At 47.7% G+C, this 25828-nt stretch overlaps 1 protein-coding gene across 4 annotated transcripts; it reads left to right on the top strand.

Annotated features, from left to right (window-relative positions):
* Positions 1-333: 333 nt before the first annotated feature.
* snapc4 (small nuclear RNA activating complex, polypeptide 4) lies at positions 334-24122 on the top strand. Of its 4 annotated transcripts, none has more exons than XM_067574891.1 (21): positions 334-652; positions 1420-1533; positions 1690-1730; positions 1815-1911; positions 4053-4081; positions 4665-4787; positions 6277-6417; positions 6757-6841; positions 6927-7008; positions 8446-8547; positions 8630-8702; positions 8870-9034; positions 10074-10224; positions 10572-10678; positions 15546-15640; positions 17127-17221; positions 18731-18831; positions 19063-21471; positions 21639-22479; positions 22902-23215; positions 23480-24122. In XM_067574891.1, the coding sequence occupies exons 2-21, from the start codon at positions 1422-1424 to the stop codon at positions 23600-23602; spliced, it is 5286 nt and encodes a 1761-aa protein (XP_067430992.1). In that variant the 5' UTR covers positions 334-652; positions 1420-1421; the 3' UTR covers positions 23603-24122. The 4 variants fall into 4 exon arrangements, with proteins under 4 accessions (XP_067430992.1, XP_067430984.1, XP_067431000.1 ...); XM_067574883.1 differs by having other exon boundaries at positions 335-707; XM_067574899.1 differs by having other exon boundaries at positions 336-707; positions 4056-4081.
* Positions 24123-25828: the final 1706 nt, after the last annotated feature.

Below are 25828 nucleotides of genomic sequence, written 5' to 3'. Positions count from 1 at the left end.
ACAAAGTGCAGCTTTCATATATTTTCACTTTTCATCAGTTTCCAGCTGCTTTCACATCTGTCCAGTTTTAGTCCAATGAAATGTCCGTAAGATCCGAGAGGCTGATAGTGTCAGGAGTTATCAAACAAAAAGAATTCATGTTTATGAAATAATACATTTACAAACTGCAGGGTCAGTAAAAGCTGGCGGGAGTCTGCGCAGTAAGACAAGACGAACATAAATTATAATAATAAAACAAACAAAACAATAAATAAAAACACAAATGAGCATAAATGTGTTTATTCATGTTTACAGTCTCAACCAGCGGAACCAAACAGCGGAGCGACCGGAAGACAGGTCAGGGGGAAGAATATAGAGAGCGGACCGGCGCTTGGTTTGTTTGTTAGCATTAGCATTAGCTGCACCTACAGACTGACTGCAGACTGACTACAGACTGACGGCCTACAGACGGTCTGGTCCTACAGACTGACTCCTTATTAAACCCGGCTGTGGTTCACCCGGAACGTTTGTACCGGAACCCTGTCGGAGTTCGGGGACGGGGACACGGTCCCGCCGCACAGCCTGCTGGGTAATATGTTAACGACAGACCTGCGTTGATTGGAGCTCCGCGGCGCGAGGAGCGGAAGAGTTTATCCACAAATAAATAATCCAGGTATTAAAACACGTGAGAGAAGAAGAAGAAGAGCAGAGACCCCGCGAGACTGAAGGTCAGAAAGACTCAAATACTGCAGAGTAGAGTAGTACTACATAGTACTACTGTAGTACTGATAGTACCCTGAACAGTACTGCTCAGAGTACTACTGAGAGTAATACTGCAGTACTGATCAAAGTAGTACTGCTGCAGTACTGTTCAGTGTAGTATCAGTACTGCAGAGTACTACTGTAGAATACTACTGTGGTACTGCTCAGAGTAATAACAGTACTGTTTAGAGTACTATCAGTACTGTTGAGAGTACTAACAGTACTGCTCAGAGTACTACAGTACTGTTGAGAGTAATAACAGTACCGTTGAGAGTACTATCAGTACTGCTCAGAGTACTACAGTACTGTTGAGAGTACTAACAGTACTGTTGAGAGTACTATCAGTACTGTTGAGAGTACTAACAGTACTGTTGAGAGTACTACAGTACTGCAGTAGTATCTGTGAGTATCAGACAGTACCTGATCAGCTGACTCAGTGAACATCAGCTGTTTATGAATGAGACTCCTGATCTGAACGAGCCAATCAGAACGCTGAAACAGTCCGTCTGTGTTTTCATTAATTTCTGATCCTGTGTGTGTGTGTGTGTGTGTGTGTGTGTGTGTGTGTGTGTGTGTGTGTGTGTGTGTCTGTGTGTGTCTGTGTGTGTGTGTGTGTGTGTGTCTCTGTGTCTGTGTGTGTGTGTGTGTGTGTGTGTGTGTGTGTGTGTGTGTTCACAGACATGTCTGTCTCTCTGTCAGTAGAGAGAGACAGGATCCAGCGACAGGTGGAGAGGCTGGAACAGAGTCTGTCTGCAACACACAGTGAACTGGAGCTGCTGAGCAGTGAGACAGGTACCTACCTGTCTGTCTGTCTATCTACCTGTCTGTCTACCTACCTGTCTGCCTGTCTATCTACCTGTCTGCCTGTCTGTCTACCTGTCTGCCTGTCTGTCTGTCTATCTACCTGCCTGTCTGTCTCTCTAACAGTGATCTCCTCTCTTTGATCAGATGACCAATCAGACGCTGGCAGTGAGGAAGAGGAGGGGCAGGTAGCTTCATCTAAACAATGTTTCAGTTTGTTCCGTAAACGTTCAGGAACAGGAAGTGACTCAGTGACGTTTTCCCTCCTGCAGACGGCGGCAGGTCTGCTGGCTCAGAGAGACAAGATCCAGTCAGAGATCCAGAACCTGGAGAGCTTCCTGGGACCACATAGTCCTGTCTGTGTGTCAGGTACCTGTCTGTCTCCCTGTTTACCTGTCTGTCTGTATGTCTACCTGTCTGTCTGTATGTCTACCTGTTTACCTGTCTGTCTGTATGTCTGTCTCTGTCTACCTGTCTGTCTACCTGTCTGTCTACCTGTTTACCTGTCTGTCTGTATGTCTGTCTCTATGTCTACCTGTCTGTCTCCCTGTCTGTCTCTATGTCTACCTGTCTGTCTCCCTGTCTGTCTCTATGTCTACCTGTCTGTCTCCCTGTTTACCTGTCTGTCTCTATGTCTACCTGTCTGTCTCCCTGTTTACCTGTCTGTCTGTATGTCTACCTGTCTGTCTCTATGTCTACCTGTCTGTCTCCCTGTTTACCTGTCTGTCTGTATGTCTACCTGTCTGTCTCTGTCTACCTGTCTACCTGTCTGTCTCCCTGTCTGTCTCTATGTCTACCTGTCTGTCTACCTGTCTGTCTCTCTGTCTGTCTCTATGTCTACCTGTCTGTCTCTGTCTACCTGTCTGTCTACCTGTCTGTCTACCTGTTTACCTGTCTGTCTGTATGTCTGTCTCTATGTCTACCTGTCTGTCTGTATGTCTACCTGTCTGTCTCCCTGTTTACCTGTCTCCCTGTTTACCTGTCTACCTGTCTGTCTCCCTGTCTGTCTCTATGTCTACCTGTCTGTCTCCCTGTCTGTCTCTATGTCTACCTGTCTGTCTCCCTGTTTACCTGTCTGTCTCTATGTCTACCTGTCTGTCTCCCTGTTTACCTGTCTGTCTGTATGTCTACCTGTCTGTCTCTATGTCTACCTGTCTGTCTCCCTGTTTACCTGTCTGTCTGTATGTCTACCTGTCTGTCTCTATGTCTACCTGTCTGTCTCTGTCTACCTGTCTACCTGTCTGTCTCCCTGTCTGTCTCTATGTCTACCTGTCTGTCTACCTGTCTGTCTCTCTGTCTGTCTCTATGTCTACCTGTCTGTCTCTCTGTCTGTCTCTATGTCTACCTGTCTGTCTCTCTGTCTACCTGTCTGTCTCTATGTCTACCTGTCTGTCTCTATGTCTGTCTCTAGGTCTACCTGTCTGTCTACCTGTCTGTCTCTATGTCTACCTGTCTAACTGTCTACCTGTCTGTCTCTGTCTACCTGTCTACCTGTCTGTCTGTCTCCATCTGTGCTGCAGACTGTATATAAAGATGGACGTCCTCTAAAGCTAAGCTAAAACATCTGGACGCCTCCTGCTGGCTGCTGCAGCTGTTCGACATGTAAAAAGTCTTTTGCAGTGATATTAAATGTTTCTGTTCCTTTAAAACTTAAATGTTGCTGATTTGATAAAAGCAGGATGATTTTACAGGTTTTGTGATGAGTTTAAATGAATCAAACATGTCGGCAGGCTGAACGTGTTCAGAGGCAGCCAGCAGGTGGCAGCGTTTCAATGTTTGTAATGACGGAGCCAATGACAACAACTTTTGTTTGTTGTGTTTAATTGACAATTCTTGAGCCCTCTTCCTCCTCCTCCTCCTCTTCCTCCTCCTCCTCCTCTTCCTCCTTCCCCTGAGGAGATATTTTGGCTTCTCTCTGCACGGCAGCAGCAGGAGGTGGAGAAGCTTCAGCCATCTTTATACACAGGCTTCATTTTCTATGTAGTGACATGTTATAAAAATATACAGATCAGATCAGAGCAGCAGCTCTGACGTCTGGGTTCTCGTTTATAACACAAAACGTGGCCTGAAAGAGGCGAACGCCACGTCCCACGTAAAGTTTCTGATCTATAAAACAAACCTGACGGCAGAATGTGAACCTGTACATAAACTCTGAGCAGGAGTACCAACATTTCCACTCTATCATCTATCATCTCTATCATAAACATTAAAGCCAGCAGTGTTATTTCTGTTACTGCTGCTGTTCTGCACACAAACAACACGAACATCAGTATTCATCAGGACTTCATGTAATAACAGTTAAAGGGCAGATATGAGGCTGATCCACGTCTGAGTACCGATCCTACACACAGTTTTATAAATGAGACCCCAGATCTGTACGAGCCAATCAGAACGCTTAAACAGTTGATCTTTGTTTTCATTCATTTCTGATCCTGTGTGTGTGTGTGTGTGTGTGTGTGTGTGTGTGTGTGTGTGTGTGTGTGTGTGTGTGTGTGTGTGTGTGTGTCCAGCAGATGATGACGTCAGCAGCAGTGATGAGGTCAGTACCATCGTCAGATACTGTTTACTCACTCAGCAGGTGTGCATGTTAACGTGCACCATAACAACCCTGTGATGTCACACTAGCTGATACTGTCGCGTTGGTAGTTGCTTCACGTGTATCTTAATGTATCGGATCGTAGCGCAGCAGTGATGGAGTTGTGCGTCCCGACAACTCGCTTGTTTGAGGGGGAGATGTCACCGCATGCCGCTTGGAGGCGGGTCGGACGCAGCATCTGACCAATCAGATGCTGCTGAACGTCACAGCTCACCCACTGAACGGATGATCTGACCATGTATAAAGTCATTAGCTCTACGTAACCATGGAAACACGTCACTACATGACGGGCATGTGACCAGAGTGTATACAACGTCGGATCCTACAGGAACAGACACCAACAGAGTCTGATCACTTTATTACCAGCCGTGCATGTTAACGTGCACGCCCGCTGAGCTCCATGGTGTTTACATTCAACCAGACTCAGTATTATACTAACTGTGTGTGTGTGTGTGTGTGTGTGCGTGTGTGTGTGTGTGTGTGTGTGTGTGTGTGTGTGTGCGTGCGTGCGTGTGTGTGTGTGCAGAGTGATCTGGGTCTGTCTCTGTCAGTGGATTCCTGTCTACAGATGAACCTGGTCTACCAGCAGGTCATTCAAGAGACGCTGAACCAGCTGGAGACGCTACTGACACACAACCACAGACAGCAGGTCAGTACTGACACACAACCACAGACAGCAGGTCAGTACTGACGCACAACCACAGACAGCAGGTCAGTACTGACACACAACCACAGACAGCAGGTCAGTACTGACACAACCACAGACAGCAGGTCAGTACTGACACAACCACAGACAGCAGGTCAGTACTGACGCACAACCACAGACAGCAGGTCAGTACTGACGCACAACCACAGACAGCGGGTCAGTACTGACACACAGTCACAGACAGCAGGTCAGTACTGACACACAACCGCAGACAGCAGGTCAGTACTGACGCACAACCACAGACAGCAGGTCAGTACTGACGCACAACCACAGACAGCAGGCCAGTACTGACGCACAGTCACAGACAGCAGGTCAGTACTGACACAGCCACAGACAGCAGGTCAGTACTGACACACAACCACAGACAGCAGATCAGTACTGACACAGTCACAGACAGCAGGTCAGTTCTGACACAGTCACAGACAGCAGGTCAGTACTGACGCACAACCACAGACAGCAGGTCAGTACTGACACACAACCACAGACAGCAGGTCAGTACTGACAGCCACAGACAGCAGGTCAGTACTGACACACAACCACAGACAGCAGGTCAGTACTGACACAACCACAGACAGCAGGTCAGTACTGACACACAACCACAGACAGCAGGTCAGTACTGACACAGTCACAGACAGCAGGTCAGTACTGACACACAACCACAGACAGCAGGTCAGTACTGACGCACAACCACAGACAGCAGGTCAGTACTGACACACAACCACAGACAGCAGGTCAGTACTGACACAGCTGCAGACAGCAGGTCAGTACTGACACACAACCATAGACAGCAGGTCAGTACTGACACAGCTGCAGACAGCAGGTCAGTACTGACGCACAACCACAGACAGCAGGTCAGTACTGACACAACCACAGACAGCAGGTCAGTACTGACGCACAACCACAGACAGCAGGTCAGTACTGACACACAACCACAGACAGCAGGTCAGTACTGACACACAACCATAGACAGCAGGTCAGTACTGACACAGCTGCAGACAGCAGGTCAGTACTGACGCACAACCACAGACAGCAGGTCAGTACTGACACAACCACAGACAGCAGGTCAGTACTGACGCACAACCACAGACAGCAGGTCAGTACTGACACAACCACAGACAGCAGGTCAGTACTGACACACAACCACAGACAGCAGGTCAGTACTGACACAACCACAGACAGCAGGTCAGTACTGACACACAACCACAGACAGCAGGTCAGTACTGACACAACCACAGACAGCAGGTCAGTACTGACACACAACCACAGACAGCAAGTCAGTACTGACACACAACCACAGACAGCAGGTCAGTACTGACGCACAGCCACAGACAGCAGGTCAGTACTGACGCAGTCACAGACAGCAGGTCAGTACTGACGCAGTCACAGACAGCAGGTCAGTACTGATGATGTCACACACTGTGTCTCTCTGTAGAAGGAGCTTCTGTCTCAGTTGTCTGGACCAATCAAAGAGTCTTCCAGGGAACAGCCCGCCCCCACCTCCTACCAGCAGCCAATCAGCATGTACCTGGGTCGCTTCCTCAAACCCTACTTCAAGGACAAGCTGACAGGACTGGTAAGACGTATGGTGCTTGTCATTGGGCTTGTTTATGCTTCCTCATGTCCTCTCTTCCCCTGACCTGGAAACTGATCCGCCATCATGGAGGATCTCCCAATCCTTTAAATGCACCACGAGGAGACGAGGAGACGAGGAGAGACGAGGCTCCTGTAGGAGCTTAGAGTGAGGAACCACAGGTGTATCCAACAGCGAGGACGTCCTGTTTGATGAATTAAACTCCTCCGTCCTCGCATCTCGTTAGCATAATGAGAAGCAGCCACAGACAGACAGCTACTGTCAGCTGCTGCCGCCCTCCGAACGACCAATGAGCCGCTGTGTCTGTCTGTCTGTCTCCAGGGTCCTCCAGCCAATCAGGAGACAAAGGAGAAGGCGAGCAGGATGACGGGCTGTTTCGACGACAAGACGCTGAAAGTTAAACGATGTAAGAACGAAAAGTCAAACAAGTGGCTGAAGTTGAACAAGCATCAGACTGACTTTCTATCTGTTTATGTGGTTTGTGTGTTCAGGGGAAAGCTGGCAGAAGAACCTGCTGATCCACTCAGTGACCAGAGACAGTCTGAGGAGACTCATCCAGCCCAAACTCTCCAAGTCAGATCCAATATTATTATTATTATTATTAGTAGTAGTAGTAGTAGTAGTAGTAGTAGTCAGTACTCAGTGGTGGAAGAATTATTCAGATCCTTTATTACGGTAAAAGTACCAATACAGCAATATAAAAATACTCCATTACAAGTAAAAGTCCTGCATGAAAAATCCTACTGCAGTAAAAGTACATAAGTATTATGAGCTTGATGTAGTTAAAGTATTGCAGTAAAAGTACATAAGTATTATGAGCTTGATGTAGTTAAAGTATTGCAGTAAAAGTACATAAGTATTATGAGCTTGATGTAGTTAAAGTATTGCAGTAAAAGTACATAAGTATTATGAGCTTGATGTAGTTAAAGTATTGCAGTAAAAGTACATAAGTATTATGAGCTTGATGTAGTTAAAGTATTGCAGTAAAAGTACATAAGTATTATGAGCTCGATGTAGTTAAAGTATTGCAGTAAAAGTACATAAGTATTATGAGCTCGATGTAGTTAAAGTATTGCAGTAAAAGGTTCAGGTAGATCATTTCCAACTGATTGTGACTCAGCTGGAAGTGTGACAGGTCTTAATTAAAAAACTCGTCAACATCAACCATCATTACATCCGTAGTGAGAAGAAGTACGACAGTGAGAGTGAAGCTGTTGCAGGATGTGAGTGAAACGTTCAAGACGCAGCGCAGGACGTCTCAGGCGCCGCCGTCCATCCGATCAACTCCAGCGCAGAATTATAGCATCTACCTATAGCTGGCATGAGAGGCGTTTAGGGAGCATCGGTTAATTGTAGCGTCTACTGATAGTCTCCGTGAGAGGCGTTTAGGGAGCATCAGTTAATTGTAGCGTCTACTGATAGTCTCCGTGAGAGGCGTTTAGGGGCAGCTTTATCCCGAGCCCCCGTTAGTTTCCCACCCTGGTTTACAGACGACACAGAAATCAAACACATTCAAAATACTGATTTAATTACATTTCTTTTTTCATTTTTTCAATAAGTTCTGTTTTTACTGGTTTTTTGTCTTCTACATATGATAACGTTGTAATGAGCTGTCTGTCTCTCAGGGTGGACTACCTGAGTCAGAAGTGATAACGTTGTAATGAGCTGTCTGTCTCTCAGGATGGACTACCTGAGTCAGAAGTGATAACGTTGTAATGAGCTGTCTGTCTCTCAGGGTGGACTACCTGAGTCAGAAGTGATAACGTTGTAATGAGCTGTCTGTCTCTCAGGGTGGACTACCTGAGTCAGAAGTGATAACGTTGTAATGAGCTGTCTGTCTCTCAGGATGGACTACCTGAGTCAGAAGTGATAACGTTGTAATGAGCTGTCTGTCTCTCAGGGTGGACTACCTGAGTCAGAAGTGATAACGTTGTAATGAGCTGTCTGTCTCTCAGGATGGACTACCTGAGTCAGAAGTGATAACGTTGTAATGAGCTGTCTGTCTCTCAGGGTGGACTACCTGAGTCAGAAGCTGGCGTCGGCAGAGCAGACAGACAGGCAGCAGCTGAGGCAGCAGATAGACGGTCTGGAGAGAGACATCGACCTGCTCAGGTGGGTCTCAGAGTCCGTTTGAAGTTTCTGTTTCTGGGGGCGAGAGACTGTTTTCTGTTAACGACTGTCTCTGATTGGTCAGAGGGAAGAAGGAGGAGGAGCTGATCGGTGATCGATATGAAGATCATGACTGGCAGAAAATCTCTAATATTGATGTAAGAAATAAATCATTCAGATTCCAAAAAACACTGAAGAGACGTTAAACTGTTAATCACAAGATCTCCTCCTCCTCCTCCTCCTCCTCCTCTCTCCTCCTCCTCTTCCTCCTCCTCCTCTCTCCTCCTCTCTCCTCCTCTTCTCTCCTCCTCCTCCTCCTCCTCAGTTTGAAGGAACGAGGGAAGCGGAGGACCTTCGTTGTTTCTGGCAGAACTTCTTACATCCGTCGGTGAATAAGAGTCGGTGGAGTCAGGAGGAGGTGCAGCAGCTGAAGGAGGTCAGCAGGAGACACGAGGAGAGACAGTGGGAGAGCATCGCCCAGCAGCTGGGGGTGAGATAAAGTCAACGGCTTCACTAATGTGTGTGATGAGGAAAAACTGAAGACCGCAGCAGGTCTAACTACCGTCATTTACTCAACACAGATGGGAGGAAGCAACAGAATATAAAAGGTCCTCTGAAGGGATGACATGTCGTATTTATAAACGGTGTAATGCTCCTTTTCCTGCTTTGTTGCTGTTTATGTTGCACTGAACTCACCACTACGTCTTGATTGTGAAACGTTTATGTTTAATTCTCTATCAACTCAATGTTTCATTTAGTAACTTGAAACTAAAGTAATGTTTATTTTACCTTCACTTCATCATGTGTAGCTGGTTGAAGTTTGAGGTGTTGGATCCTTTAGACCCGACTTTGTTTTATTTGTATTTTACAGTATTTTGTCCATGATGCTCCCACACTGATGGAGGATATAACCATTAAATGCTCCTCAGCCATCGTCAGAACACGTCTCCTCTCCTCTAGTTAATGTCCTCTCAGCTGCTCTGGTGACAGCATGTGGAACTTTGCGTAGCTGAACTCGTTGCAGCACCTCAGCTGATACACCTGGTTCTGTCTGCCAGTTGTGTCAGTGGACGTTTTCTTTAACACAACTGTAACACAACTGTAACACAACTGTAACACAACTGTAACACAACTGTAACTGTCCTCACAGGACAACTGAACAACCATCAGAGAAAATAATAATGAACCATAATGACAACAGAAACACTCGGTGTAGCTGCGCCTTCACAGTTACACTGACCTGTCTGTCCCTCTGACCTGTCTGTCTCTCTGACCTGTCTGTGTCTCTCACCTGTCTGTCTCTCTGACCTGTCCGTCTCTCTGACCTGTCCGTCTCTCTGACCTGTCTGTCTCTCTGACCTGTCTGTGTCTCTGACCTGTCTGTGTCTCTGACCTGTCTGTCTCTCTGACCTGTCTGTGTCTCTGACCTGTCCGTCTCTCTGACCTGTCTGTCTCTCTGACCTGTCTGTGTCTCTCTGACCTGTCCGTCTCTCTGACCTGTCTGTGTCTCTGACCTGTCTGTCTCTCAGACCGGGAGGACGGCCTTCATGTGTCTTCAGACCTTCCAGCGGTTCGTCTCAGACTCATTGAGACGCAGCAGTTGGAATGCATTTGAGGACAATCTGCTCAGAGAGCTGGTGGACAAGATGAGGATCGGAAACTTCATCCCCTACACGCAGAGTAATGACATCACACTATGACATCATACTGTCGGTGTCACTAATATTAAAGAAATATAGTGACTTAAGAATTTTACACTTTGACAAACTGATGTTACTCATCAGCTACAGAACAACTGACACCCCTCTCTCTCCACCTGTCTGTCTCTCTCCACCTATCTGTCTCTCTCCACCTGTCTGTCTCTCCACCTGTCTGTCTGTCCACCTGTCTGTCTCTCCACCTGTCTGTCTCTCCACCTGTCTGTCTGTCCACCTGTCTGTCTCTCTCCACCTGTCTGTCTCTCTCCACCTGTCTGTCTCTCCACCTGTCTGTCTCTCCACCTGTCTGTCTCTCCACCTGTCTGTCAGTGAGCTACTTCATGGAGGGTCGTGACCCCGCCCAGCTGATCTACAGGTGGAACCAGGTTTTGGACCCGAGCCTGAAGAAAGGACCATGGACCAAAGAGGAGGACCAGGTAGGCTTAGACAGGACAGACCCACCACCTGTAGTGACATATGTAGCACAAATACTGTGATAGGACTAGTCGTAGAGGTAGAGGGACTAGTTACAGAGGTAAAGGGGCTAGTTACAGAGGTAGAGGGACCTGTCGCAGAGGTAGAGGGACTAGTTACAGAGGTAGAGGGACTAGTTGCAGAGGTAGAGGGACTAGTTACAGAGGTAGAGGGACTAGTTACAGAGGTAGAGGGACTAGTTGCAGAGGTAGAGGGACTAGTCGCAGAGGTAGAGGGACTAGTTACAGAGGTAGAGGAACTAGTCGCAGAGGTAGAGGGACTAGTCGCAGAGGTAGAGGAACTAGTTACAGAGGTAGAGGGACTAGTCGCAGAGGTAGAGGGACTACTTACAGAGGTAGAGGGACTAGTTGCAGAGGTAGAGGGACTAGTTGCAGAAGTAGAGGGACTAGTTGCAGAAGTAGAGGGACTAGTTACAGAGGTAGAGGGACTAGTTGCAGAGGTAGAGGGACTAGTCACAGAAGTAGAGGGACTAGTTGCAGAAGTAGAGGGCCTAGTTGCAGAAGTAGAGGGACTAGTTACAGAGGTAGAGGGACTAGTTACAGAAGTAGAGGGACTAGTTACAGAGGTAGAGGAACTAGTCGCAGAGGTAGAGGGACTAGTCGCAGAGGTAGAGGAACTAGTTACAGAGGTAGAGGGACTAGTCGCAGAGGTAGAGGGACTAGTTACAGAGGTAGAGGGACTAGTTGCAGAGGTAGAGGGACTAGTTGCAGAAGTAGAGGGACTAGTTGCAGAAGTAGAGGGACTAGTTACAGAGGTAGAGGGACTAGTTGCAGAGGTAGAGGGACTAGTCACAGAAGTAGAGGGACTAGTTGCAGAAGTAGAGGGACTAGTTGCAGAAGTAGAGGGACTAGTTACAGAGGTAGAGGGACTAGTTGCAGAGGTAGAGGGACTAGTCACAGAAGTAGAGGGACTAGTTGCAGAAGTAGAGGGCCTAGTTGCAGAGGTAGAGGGACTAGTTGCAGAGGTAGAGGGACTAGTTACAGAGGTAGAGGGACTAGTTGCAGAAGTAGAGGGCCTAGTTGCAGAAGTAGAGGGACTAGTTACAGAGGTAGAGGGACTAGTTGCAGAGGTAGAGGGACTAGTTACAGAGGTAGAGGGACTAGTTGCAGAGGTAGAGGGACTAGTTGCAGAGGTAGAGGGACTAGTTGCAGAGGTAGAGGGACTAGTTGCAGAAGTAGAGGGACTAGTTGCAGAGGTAGAGGGACTAGTTGCAGAGGTAGAGGGACTAGTTGCAGAAGTAGAGGGACTAGTTGCAGAGGTAGAGGGACTAGTTGCAGAGGTAGAGGGACTAGTTACAGAGGTAGAGGGACTAGTTGCAGAAGTAGAGGGCCTAGTTGCAGAAGTAGAGGGACTAGTTACAGAGGTAGAGGGACTAGTTGCAGAGGTAGAGGGACTAGTTACAGAGGTAGAGGGACTAGTTGCAGAGGTAGAGGGACTAGTTGCAGAAGTAGAGGGCCTAGTTGCAGAAGTAGAGGGACTAGTTACAGAGGTAGAGGGACTAGTTGCAGAGGTAGAGGGACTAGTCGCAGAGGTAGAGGGACTAGTCGCAGAGGTAGAGGGACTAGTTACAGAGGTAGAGGGACTAGTTGCAGAGGTAGAGGGACTAGTCGCAGAGGTAGAGGGACTAGTTGCAGAAGTAGAGGGTCTAGTTACAGAGGTAGAGGGCCTAGTTACAGAGGTAGAGGGACTAGTTACAGAGGTAGAGGGACTAGTTGCAGAGGTAGAGGGACTAGTCGCAGAGGTAGAGGGACTAGTTGCAGAGGTAGAGGGACTAGTTGCAGAAGTAGAGGGACTAGTTGCAGAAGTAGAGGGTCTAGTTACAGAGGTAGAGGGACTAGTTACAGAGGTAGAGGGACTAGTCGCAGAGGTAGAGGGACTAGTCGCAGAGGTAGAGGGACTAGTCGCAGAGGTAGAGGGACTAGTTGCAGAAGTAGAGGGACTAGTTGCAGAAGTAGAGGGACTAGTTGCAGAAGTAGAGGGTCTAGTTACAGAGGTAGAGGGCCTAGTTGCAGAAGTAGAGGGACTAGTTGCAGAGGTAGAGGGACTAGTTGCAGAAGTAGAGGGACTAGTTGCAGAAGTAGAGGGACTAGTTGCAGAAGTAGAGGGACTAGTTGCAGAGGTAGAGGGCCTAGTTGCAGAAGTAGAGGGACTAGTTGCAGAGGTAGAGGGACTAGTTGCAGAAGTAGAGGGCCTAGTTGCAGAAGTAGAGGGTCTAGTTGCAGAGGTAGAGGGCCTAGTTGCAGAAGTAGAGGGACTAGTTGCAGAAGTAGAGGGTCTAGTCGCAGAGGTAGAGGGACTAGTCGCAGAGGTAGAGGGACTAGTCGCAGAGGTAGAGGGACTAGTTACAGAGGTAGAGGGACTAGTTGCAGAGGTAGAGGGACTAGTCGCAGAGGTAGAGGGACTAGTTGCAGAAGTAGAGGGTCTAGTTACAGAGGTAGAGGGACTAGTTACAGAGGTAGAGGGACTAGTCGCAGAGGTAGAGGGACTAGTCGCAGAGGTAGAGGGACTAGTTGCAGAAGTAGAGGGACTAGTTGCAGAAGTAGAGGGTCTAGTTACAGAGGTAGAGGGACTAGTTACAGAGGTAGAGGGACTAGTCGCAGAGGTAGAGGGACTAGTCGCAGAGGTAGAGGGACTAGTCGCAGAGGTAGAGGGACTAGTTGCAGAGGTAGAGGGACTAGTTGCAGAAGTAGAGGGACTAGTTGCAGAAGTAGAGGGACTAGTTGCAGAAGTAGAGGGTCTAGTTACAGAGGTAGAGGGCCTAGTTGCAGAAGTAGAGGGACTAGTTGCAGAGGTAGAGGGACTAGTTGCAGAAGTAGAGGGACTAGTTGCAGAAGTAGAGGGACTAGTTGCAGAAGTAGAGGGACTAGTTGCAGAGGTAGAGGGCCTAGTTGCAGAAGTAGAGGGACTAGTTGCAGAGGTAGAGGGACTAGTTGCAGAAGTAGAGGGCCTAGTTGCAGAAGTAGAGGGTCTAGTTGCAGAGGTAGAGGGCCTAGTTGCAGAAGTAGAGGGACTAGTTGCAGAAGTAGAGGGTCTAGTTACAGAGGTAGAGGGCCTAGTTGCAGAAGTAGAGGGACTAGTTGCAGAAGTAGAGGGTCTAGTTACAGAGGTAGAGGGACTAGTTGCAGAAGTAGAGGGTCTAGTTACAGAGGTAGAGGGCCTAGTTGCAGAAGTAGAGGGTCTAGTTACAGAGGTAGAGGGACTAGTTGCAGAAGTAGAGGGACTAGTTGCAGAAGTAGAGGGACTAGTTGCAGAAGTAGAGGGCCTAGTTGCAGAAGTAGAGGGTCTAGTTACAGAGGTAGAGGGACTAGTTGCAGAAGTAGAGGGACTAGTTGCAGAAGTAGAGGGTCTAGTTGCAGAGGTAGAGAGACTAGTTACAGAGGCAGGGGGACTAGTTGCAGAGGTAGAGGGACTAGTTACAGAGTAGAGGGACTAGTTACAGAGGCAGGGGGACTAGTTACAGAGGTAGAGGGACTAGTTACAGAAGTAGAGGGACTAGTTGCAGAAGTAGAGGGTCTAGTTACAGAGGTAGAGGGCCTAGTTGCAGAAGTAGAGGGACTAGTTGCAGAAGTAGAGGGACTAGTTGCAGAAGTAGAGGGACTAGTTGCAGAAGTAGAGGGTCTAGTTACAGAGGTAGAGGGCCTAGTTGCAGAAGTAGAGGGACTAGTTGCAGAGGTAGAGGGACTAGTTGCAGAAGTAGAGGGACTAGTTGCAGAAGTAGAGGGACTAGTTGCAGAAGTAGAGGGACTAGTTGCAGAGGTAGAGGGCCTAGTTGCAGAAGTAGAGGGACTAGTTGCAGAGGTAGAGGGACTAGTTGCAGAAGTAGAGGGCCTAGTTGCAGAAGTAGAGGGTCTAGTTGCAGAGGTAGAGGGCCTAGTTGCAGAAGTAGAGGGACTAGTTGCAGAAGTAGAGGGTCTAGTTACAGAGGTAGAGGGCCTAGTTGCAGAAGTAGAGGGACTAGTTGCAGAAGTAGAGGGACTAGTTGCAGAAGTAGAGGGACTAGTTGCAGAAGTAGAGGGTCTAGTTACAGAGGTAGAGGGCCTAGTTGCAGAAGTAGAGGGACTAGTTGCAGAGGTAGAGGGACTAGTTGCAGAAGTAGAGGGACTAGTTGCAGAAGTAGAGGGACTAGTTGCAGAAGTAGAGGGACTAGTTGCAGAGGTAGAGGGCCTAGTTGCAGAAGTAGAGGGACTAGTTGCAGAGGTAGAGGGACTAGTTGCAGAAGTAGAGGGCCTAGTTGCAGAAGTAGAGGGTCTAGTTGCAGAGGTAGAGGGCCTAGTTGCAGAAGTAGAGGGACTAGTTGCAGAAGTAGAGGGTCTAGTTACAGAGGTAGAGGGCCTAGTTGCAGAAGTAGAGGGACTAGTTGCAGAAGTAGAGGGTCTAGTTACAGAGGTAGAGGGACTAGTTGCAGAAGTAGAGGGTCTAGTTACAGAGGTAGAGGGCCTAGTTGCAGAAGTAGAGGGTCTAGTTACAGAGGTAGAGGGACTAGTTGCAGAAGTAGAGGGACTAGTTGCAGAAGTAGAGGGACTAGTTGCAGAAGTAGAGGGCCTAGTTGCAGAAGTAGAGGGTCTAGTTACAGAGGTAGAGGGACTAGTTGCAGAAGTAGAGGGACTAGTTGCAGAAGTAGAGGGTCTAGTTGCAGAGGTAGAGAGACTAGTTACAGAGGCAGGGGGACTAGTTGCAGAGGTAGAGGGACTAGTTACAGAGTAGAGGGACTAGTTACAGAGGCAGGGGGACTAGTTACAGAGGTAGAGGGACTAGTTGACCCAGTCGTCCTGTTTTAACAGGCTCTGTCTGTCTGGTTTTTTCTCTCAGCTATTGCTGCGGGCCGTATCTCGTCATGGGGAGAAGAACTGGTGGAAGATCAGGTTGGAGGTTCCTGGACGCACTGACAGCGCCTGCAGAGACAGGTGAGATCTGATTAGATGGTAGAACGTCTGTTAGTGCAGTTCAGTGATATTTACAGACTATTTACAAGCAAGCAGGTTGCTCACAGCCCATAATACCATCAGTCAGTCAGTCGGTCAGTCAGTCAGGATTAATGCTATACTCCGTTGGGGCTCACCGGGTTGGAGGTTTGCGAGGGGAGAGACGGCGTGATCCCTGGAGGAATAATCAAACTTGAGGACAACTTGCTCCTCACTGGCATGACGCACAATCGTGTCTTAACAACACAAAAAAACGCAGAGCCTTGTCTCCTCCTTCCTCTGCTCACCTCAACACACTTGTAAGTCCACCTAATATGATCTTTCAAGAGGCTGGTTCAAACAGCGTGTGGCAGTTTGTGATTGGACCGCCTGACGATAAGGTTTATAGAATATGAATGAAATAGTCTGACATACAGTTGTGTGCAAAGGTTTGGCTCCCAGAGACAGATAACATATGTTGGTGATTTGTTTTAACTGAAAAGATATAAACACAGCCTCTCTAGGATATGGAGAAAACACAATATTTTCGGCAAACATGAATGCATAGTTACTTTTTATGGCATAAATTGAAAAATAAAAATTAAAAATAAAAACATCATTGTGGCAGGTGCACAAGTTTGGGCACCATAAAAGTTCTGAAGTCTCAGATTCTTTTTACAAGGTCTCAGACCTTCATCAGCTCGTTAGGCCTGAAGCACGTCAACAGTTGTCATTAGGAAATGTCAGCTGGTTCCAGTTTCAAAGCTTTACAAATCCTCTGACTGTTCAAAGCTTGTGTGAACACTCAGCAACCGTGAGCCCCTCGAAGCAGCTGTGTAAGACTCTGAAAATGAAAGTTACCGATGCCCACAGTGCAGGGGAGGCTACTAGAAGACAGCAAAGTGTTGTCAGCCTGCAGTTTCCAGAGTGTGAAATGTATGAAGAGATGGAAGTTTAGGGCAACTGTGGAGGTCAAGATGAGAAGACCAAGAAAACTCTGAGAGAGACAAACCCCCCCAATTGACTGCAAAAAACCTGCAGGAACATTTAACAGACTGAAGAGTGGTGGTGCAGCGATGCACTAACAAGACCTTCATGGAAGAGTCAGTAGAAGGAAACATTCTCAGGGCAGGCTGCATCCTCGTCATAAAATCCAACATCAGAACTATGCAACAGAACATCTACAGAAGCCTGATGCATGCGAGGGGGTGTTACTAAGTACTGACTATGTAGGTGCCCAAACTTTTGCAAATGCCACAATGATGTTTTTATTTATTTATTTATTTTTGTTCAGTTTATAACATAAAATGTATCTATGTATTATTGTTTGCTGAAAATATTGTGTTTTTTCCCAGAGAGACTGTTTACATTAATTCAATTAAAAAATCACCAAAATATGTTATTTTTTTAAGGGGTGACCAAACTTTTGCATACAACTGTAGCAGCAGAAGTGGGCGATCGCTATTATGTGTGTTTTGTATGTTTGCAGGTATCACGACTGTTTGAAGGAGGGAACAAAGAGAGGAGGCTTTGACAAAGATGAGCGAGAGCTGTTGTTGCAGCTGGTGGAGAAACATGGAGTCGGTGGGTCTCACACACTTTCAGAGAGCATTGTTACTGAGGATTATGGGTACAATCGTGTTTAGATCCATTCCACAGTTATCGATATACACAATTATTGTGCCAGAAGTTGAGAGATTTTGGAAGCGCTCCAAGTCCGATACACAATGACTGTAGTTGAAAACTACACAGGCAGTTGAAAACCAGTTTGTCTCATGTGCTCCGAGTCCGTGGCGATTGTGAAGCGCCACTACAGACAAAGCACAAACCTTTGAGGCAAACATAGCCACTCAAATCCAAACTTAAGGCCGCAGGCCAAGCAGTCGGCCTGTTCTGAACAGGCTCGTTATGAACGGGCACTGCACTAGTTCATAATAAATCATGTTTTGAATGATCAGTCCTCTGACATTATTGTCCAACATACCCAACATACCTTTAAACTGCCTTTTATTCCTGCTCTCACTGAAGCAAACAGCAGATACTCTGCAGCTTCTCCCAGCGTTATATATCTACACTGTCTCTGCTCAGGCTGATGTTAGTTTGACGTCCGCTGACCGAACAGCTACAAAAATCAGGATGAAAGAAGAGAATCGTTCATAAAAATGTAAAAATGTTGATTTGCTTATCTGAGCTGCTTTCAGCTATTATTGGGAAATTACAGCAATAAGCTTTAGCAGTAGCAACAAGTACTTGTTGGGCTGTCTTTGCCCTGGTTTTCACCTCTCAGGTTACATGTTACTCCCCTCTCCTATAATTGGTGGTAATTTGCAGCCTGAGAGAAAGACTGCAGGCTGGAAAAAATACTGCAACACCTCGTCTGCACACTTAAAAAAACCAGCATTTAGGAGCTCTCTGGGAGCCTACTGGTTAAGATGCATACCACATTACTGCAACATCTGCAGTTTGAATCTGGCTTTAGACCTTTGTTGAACATCATATCCCTTCTCTCTACCTGTTTCTGTCTCTCTGCACTTTAAAGTGTCAAAAAAGGGCAAAAAAAAAATTTAATCTATAATTTTATATACCGTCAATAAAATATACTAAAATTGAATATGAGTCAAAGGTAAGTTAGTAAAGCACAGAGAAGATGTACATATAAGTATCTATGATTAAAGTCTCTGTCCGTGTCATTTTAAGGAGGGTTAGCATGTTAATATCAGCATTTTACATATTATTTATATTTGTAACACACAATAACCAGTTCAATAATTATGTGTTGTTTGTTTCGTTTTTTAACTAATATTTTACTTTTACTTAAGTTTTCCATACATACAGTACAGCTTTGATGTAATTTCACTTTTCATAAGTGAAATTACATCAGAAAAAAGGAGGAGGGGGGCAGGAACGGAAGGGGTAAGGTTGGGGGTACACAGGATGTATAGTGTGATTATATGTATGACGTAAGGGGAAGGGTATGTGGGTGTATGATGTATGTGATATATACTGCGTATAAATATATGGCATGTATGACATAATGTGTTGTTTTGTAACACACATCCTAAATGTCTCACATTGATGATAATTGTGTCTCAGGCCACTGGGCGAAGATCGCCGCTGAGATTCCAAACCGATTTGATGCTCAGTGTCTGAGAGAGTGGAGGAAGCTGACAAGACCACCACCACCACCTGCTCAGGTACACTCACCTGTCCTCTGCTCTGTGGGAGGGTGGGGCCAAACTCCTCGTAGTGAGTTAGTAAGTTAGATCAGGACATCATCAGCATACAGTGAAATCCTTGCTGATGTTCTGTCCTCCGGCTGTGGTAATACAAAAAAAAGGCCTTAAACCTCGTTCAACTCCATCCACATGATAACAGGAAACATCAGAAGTGACTGTGCGACTGACTCTCTCTCTCTTTGTCAATAGAAAAGAAGCAAAGCTAAAAGCCGATCAAAGAGTCAAGAAGGGGCGAAGAAGAAGACGACGAATGCCGAGAGGAACATCAAGAGGCGACTGATGAAAATAAAGGAGGAGAGCAGTGAGGAGGAGGAGGAGATGGCGGTGGAGTACATGGACAGTGATGACGAGGAGAAGGAGAAGAGGAAGAAGAAGAAGAAGATGAAAAAAGAAGTAGTGGAGGTGGAGAGAATCGAAGAGGTGGAGAAGGAGGAAGAGCAGTACACCTTCCCCCCCATGCAGGAGTGGATTCCAGCAGAAAAAGCTCAATGTTTCACCTTCCTGAGCTTTCGGCCAGTGGCACTTCAGTCCCCTGGAAGCGCCCATTGCGGGGAATCCGTCAGGTCAACCATCCTGGGCCGGTTCGGACGCTCCGTGATCATTGGTCCAAATCCTCGAGTGTTGCAGTGGGAGGAGCGTCACGACAGCAACACCATGATGATGGTGTCTCCTGAGCAGCTGCGAGCTCACCTGTGCAACCAGGCGAACAACTTAAAAAACCAGAGCACTGGCTCCACCCACAGGAAGTCACAGACAGGTAAACAGAACCGCCTGGGCCGGGTGACGGACACGGGTCTGGGCTACGAGCTGCAGGCTGCTGTGACGCCATGGATCGGTAACCTGCTGATCCCGGCGAAAACCAGACTAACAGCAGCCGATGCCCTGAGAGAGCGCGGGGAGAAGGTCCGGCTGCCCTCCACCCCCATCTTCCTGCTCCTCCTGCAGACCATGAATGTGGACACCATGGGCTGCAAGGAGATTATAGAGCAGAGGAAGAGCAAGGTGGTGATGCTGACTCCATCCCCGAACCTGTCCTCCATCCAGATGAAGAACCCGAAGAAAGTTGCAGGAATGCTGCAGCAGAGGAGGACCATGAGAAAGGAGCTGCAGGACTTGGACCATCAGCACAAACTGATCTTGGAGCAGCTGCAGGCGCTGCAGCATCAGAAGGTCCGACCGCAGCAGCAGCTTGTACTGCTGCAGCCATCTCCACTTCCTCCTCGCTCCCCATGTACGCCTCCACAGAATCGTCCCGGCTTTCTAATTCAGACGCCTCCTAACATGCGTCCGCAGATGTCTCCTTTGTCATTTCCTCGCGCCGTCCTCCTGCCTCGTCCTGTCCTTCAACCTCAGCGACCTCGTGCTGCCTCCACCCAGCTTGTCCCCACCTCCTCTCTTACCACGCCCCCTCCAGCTCCAAACAGACCTCCTCCTGGGGGGGTCGTCTCCTCTCCGTCACCTGCTGACCCTCCCGTTTCTGTGGTCCCGATGCCCCTGAAGGCCACATCTGTCTCTTTCTGCCAACAGGCCGGACCTTCCACTCAAACCCTCAAAACAGCCCTGCTCCCTCCCTCGAACCAGCCTGTTTCTATTGGCTCTACAACGGCCAATCAGCTTGCTGTTCCCTCCTCCCTGACCATGCCCCTTCCAGCTCCTCACAGACCTCCTGGGGGGGTCGTCTCCTCTGCATCACCTGCTGCCTCTCCTGTCTCTTTGTTCCTGATGCCCCTGAATGCCACATCTGCCTCTTTCCACCAACAGGCTGGACCTTCTACTCAAACCCTCAAAACAGCCCTGCTCCCTTCCTCCAATCAGCCTGTTTCTATTGGTTCTACAGCAGCCAATCAGCTTGCTGTTCCCTCCTCCCTGACCATGCCCCCTCCAGCTCCCCCTGCGGGGGTCACCTCCCTTCCTCCCACCAAAACTAAAGCTACTTCACCCATACCTCCTTCAGAATCTACAGCTCCTCCTCTTCTTACACCAAATGTCTCGCCTGTCTCTGTGGACTCAGCTACCTGTCCTCAGGTGTCCTCGACTCAAAACCTCAGTTTAGCCCCACCCACCTCCATGCCAACCAATCAGCACACTGCATCCTCCACATCAAGCCTACCTGCTCCTTTCCCTTGTGACCATGACTATACCTTCATTAACACTTACTCTACCCCATTCCAACCAAGCCCCACCCCTTGTCTGCCTGACTCCGCCCCCAATCAGCCTCTCAAAGCTCCGCCCAGGAGGAGGAAACAAGGGAAGAAACGAGGGAGGAGGGAGGAGCAGCAGAGCAGGACAGTAGACAGCACGGACAGAGCTGCCATAGGTGTGATCCAGAAGGGAAGGAGAGTTCAGAAACCGAGTCAGAAAGTCAAAGCTCTGCATGAAGCTACTGAAGCCCAGGTAACGCCTCCTCCTATTGACTCCGCTCCCGACCAGCCTCTCAAAGCTCCGCCCAGAGGGAGGAAACGAGGGAGGGGGGAGGAGCAGCACTGCGGGACGGGTGACAGCGTGGACGCAGCTTCTATAGGTGTGGTCCAGAACAGAAAGAGAGTTCGGAAACTGAGTCAGAAAGCCAAAGCTCTGCAGGAAGCTACCGAAGCCAAGGTAACATCTCCTCCTATTGGTCTATCTCCTCCTCATCTGTCCATCTCCTCTTTTTATTGGTCTGTTTCCTCCTCCTGTTGGTCTGTGTCCTTCTCATCTTTCAGTCCGTCTCTTCCTCATCTCTCCTCTCCTCCTCCTCTCCGTCTGACTTTGTTTTTTGTTTCCAGGCTGAAGCGAAGAAGAGAGCTTCCTCTTCTCCTCGTCATAAGAAGCACTGCCGTGCGTCTCCCTGTAAGGAGGACGGCGCCCTCCAGCAGCAGTCGGTGACCCAGCTCCCCGGGATGTGTTTACTTCCTACTCAGTCGATGTGGGTCATGACTCCAGGTGGACTGGTCCAAGTAGCGTTGGTGCCGAACACCCCCCGTCCAGCTCCACCTAGGAATGTTTTAACCCTCCAGCCGGCTGCGCCTCCTCTGCGCCTCCCAGCCGGTGCTCCTCCTCCCGCCTCCATGTCCGTCTCCGTAAACCTCCCTCATCAGAATCCGCCACATCTTCTTCCTGCCCTGCCCAAGTTTCCCTCCAAGCCCCTCCCCCCTGCCTTGTTCCTTGCACCCATCCCCCGAGGACCAAACCCCGCCTCCTGCCCCGTGCCCTCCTGCCCCCCTCTGCCTCCCCCCAAACTCTTCCTGCCCTACAAAGGCACTGTCAGAGCAGACCCAGCGGCACCTCCTCCCCTCAGACGGGAGGCGCTGCAGTTCGACCCCTCCCTCATGTTCCTGGAGCCACAATCGGAGGTGCGTGATTGGCTGAGCGGTAGGGGAGGGGTGGTGGTACCTGGACTGGGCGTGTCTCTGCCCTACCTGCCTCCTTTCGTCAGCAGTCTGAGCACGCTCAGTGCGCTGCTGCGGGCCAAGAAGTCCCTGACCAAGTCATCCCTGCAGCTGCTGAGTCGCTACGGCGAACCCCGACACCCCCCCACCGAATCTGACGCCAGGAACACCTGCAGCCCGCCACCGCCAGACCTGCCAGACTCCACCTCTGACCCGAGACCAGCCGAGGACAAGCCAGGTACACACACCTCACACACATCTGACACACCTGAGACACACCTGAGATACACCTGAGATACACCTGAGACACACCTGAGACACACTTGAAACACACCTGACACACCTGACACACCTGAGACACACCTGACACACACCTGACACACCTGAGACACACCTGAGACACACCTGAGACACACCTGACACACCTGAGACACACTTGAAACACACCTGAGACACACCTGACACACCTGAGACACACTTGAAACACACCTGAGACACACCTGACACACACCTGAAACACACCTGAAACACACCTGACACACACCTGAGACACACCTGAAACACACTTGACACACACTTGACACACACCTGAGATACACCTGTGACACACCTGTGACACACCTGAAACACAACTGAAACACACGTTCCGTCTCCCTGCAGCTCCCTCTGTCAGCGCCGACCCCCCACCAGAGGAGGAGGCGGAGCTTGTGGTGACGGTACGTCAGCTGGTGACGGAGCGTTTTGCAGAAAACCCCGCCTACCAGCTGCTGAAGGCCCGCTTCCTGTCCTGCTTCACTGTCCCAGCCCTCCTCGCCACCGTGCAGCCAATCCCAGAGAAGACTGTTACCCGTCCAGCCAACGAGGAGGTGGAGGAGGAAGAGACGGAGGAGGAGGAGGAGGAGGAGGAGGAGGAGGAGGAAGAGGAGGAGGGGCTGAAAAGAATCAAAGAAAGAGGAAAAAAGAGGAGAGCGGAGGTGAGTTAGTTTTGTTTTTGTAACTAAACAAAGTCCAAAATCTGACCTTTAAATGAAGGAAGCACTCTGTGTGACCCACAGCCAACAGTTAATCAATGAACATGTTGTATTATTTATTGGACATAATTACTTATATCATCATATATTATATTATACAGTGAAGCTGAAGCTCACAGACAGACACATATATATATATATTAACACATATTTACACTTTTACTTTTATCAGTTTGATAAATTAACTGTTTAACTTTCTCTCTCCAGAAATCTCTGCTGCTGTGTGACGGGTCAGGAGCTCCAGCCAATCACTTCTCAGGAATCACCAGCACCAACAAGACCGGATCAGATCAGACCAGAACAGACCAGATCAGACCTGAACAGACCTGAACAGACCTGAACAGACCTGAACAGACCTGAACAGACCAGAACAGACCAGAACAGACCAGAACAGACCTGATCAGACCTGTTTTAACTCTGCTGCCTGATCAGCTTTTGTTCGTCTCAGAGATAACTGATTGGACTTTCAGGACTTGGTTTGTTATTTGAGTCTGGAGCGTCTGAGTGTCCCTGAACACATCGACAGGAAGCGTTTTCAAAATAGTCAAAAAAGACGAGAAAACCTAGAAACCAAAACAGAGAAATTAAGTTAAGAAGCAAGTTTCAGCTGAGATTTGGAGGTTTGATTTGATAAACTGAAAAACTGATTTAGGGGTTTGTGTTGGAGCTCGTGGTGCGTTCAGGAGCCTCAGAGTCGTGTTTTTTAAAGAGATGAATTTGCACTATATTATGTTCATCGTTGTTTTTGAGTTCTTGTTTCAGCTTCTGTAAAAAAGAAAGAGTTGTGTAATTATGAGCAGATTATTTTGTAATAAAGATGAAGTTTACAGGAAGTGAAGCTGTGTGTGTTTCATGTGTCTGTGAGGACGTTTTTCTGCCAACAACTTTCTTCTTTTGTTCGTTTGGTTTCACTTCAGCTGACAGGGATTTCCAGGAATCTGTGATTGTGCTCTGACATCACTTCCTGTTTTAGTCATTCCTCCTCCGACTTCTCTAATTCTTCTCCTCTTCCTCTTTCTGTCCGAACGAACACAGCAGCCGAGGACGGACGACATTTAAAACATGATCAGATTATAAAATCTGTTTTTATTACAGATTAATAAATAGTTAAATCTCTCAGACGTACTTCTGTTTAGTTCACCGCATTTATTCCAGTGACGGATTAAATATTGAAAACACTTCAATCACACCCAGTAGACACTTCTGCAAAACTCTCAAAAACACTGACTGTTGTAACGTTCCTGCTGGAGGGATTCACTGCAGTGCTGTTGTGTTAAACTGCATTAGTTTCAGCTAAATGTACCTAATAAACTGTCAACTGTCAACTGTGCAGCTGCTGTATGTTGCACAACTTTACACACATATAACAGTGTAATATTTCCTGTTGAATCTGAGGACGGCCTGATTCTTCACATGTTTATTTTTTTAGAGACATTTGCCTTCAGACCATCAGCAACACACAGGACTTCTGTTCGGTCTGGCTGCGTCAGATGTTACGACTATCTTCATCACTTCATCGGTAATGTTCCCACCGTCCTGGCACCAGCAGGTCAGAATCAATGTGTTTTAAATCATATTTAAAAACCAGAGTAACACAAAGTACAGAGTGTCTGACTCACACAGGAGGGTTCGGGGGGCTTTCTTTCCCATTTACAGCAGCTATATGTGCTATATTTCAAAATACCTAAAAGTCTGATACAACTATTGCTTATTATTTAAGTCACATAACATAGCATGTAAACAGCATCACTAGTCTTGAAACCTGTTTTTGTTAAACGATGCTGGAGTTCACAGAATGAATGTTTAGCCGGCAAACCTGCTACACCTGAATCCATCCCATAATAATAATCTAGACTGCTCTAAATGTAAATCAAGGATCCCCAACGGTGCAAAGTGAATATCAGGCCAACAGAAGAACATTTACTCAGATTATAACTCACTCTCTCAACTGTGAGAAGAAAATATAAAACAAAAAAGAAATGAACATCTGATTCTATTAAATCTGCTGCTGGCAGCTTCGCTCTCCTTCACACTTTTCCTCACTTCCTCCTCTTTCACTCCTCCTCCTCTCTCTGTTCATGCAGCTCGACTCCTCATGGAAAACTTCATGTCTGTTGTCCGTTAGCTCGTTAGCTAGCGAGCAAGCTTGCTTACTGAGGTAACATGACTCAATCAATCAATCAATCAATTTTTATTTATGTAAACAAACATGACTGACACACAAGAGACAACAACCCCCCATGACAGCGTGACGGCCGGCCGACAGATGGTTCAATAAGAAAAAACAAAACGTTTAACTTCTCCTCCATTAGGATTGGTTTTTAATAATTACATCACATTTTAAGCCATATTTAGATTGTACTGTTTGATTACTGACCAGAAGCTTCTGACTTCCTATCAAACATTATCAAACATTTCTCATAAAGCTTGTAATGCCATAAAAATTCTGGAAAAAATGGTTTCAACTGTGCAAAGTGAAACGTTAAAGGTTCTATATGTAAGAATCAGAAATTCCTTCTCGTTAGTGACGCTGGTGGCCGTTAAATGAGCTGCAGT

This window comes from Thunnus thynnus, chromosome 2, assembly GCF_963924715.1.
Source record: "Thunnus thynnus chromosome 2, fThuThy2.1, whole genome shotgun sequence".
Taxonomy (NCBI): domain Eukaryota; kingdom Metazoa; phylum Chordata; class Actinopteri; order Scombriformes; family Scombridae; genus Thunnus; species Thunnus thynnus.
The sequence above is the reverse complement of the archived record's forward strand: the minus strand, read 5'-3'. Positions and strand labels throughout refer to the sequence as shown.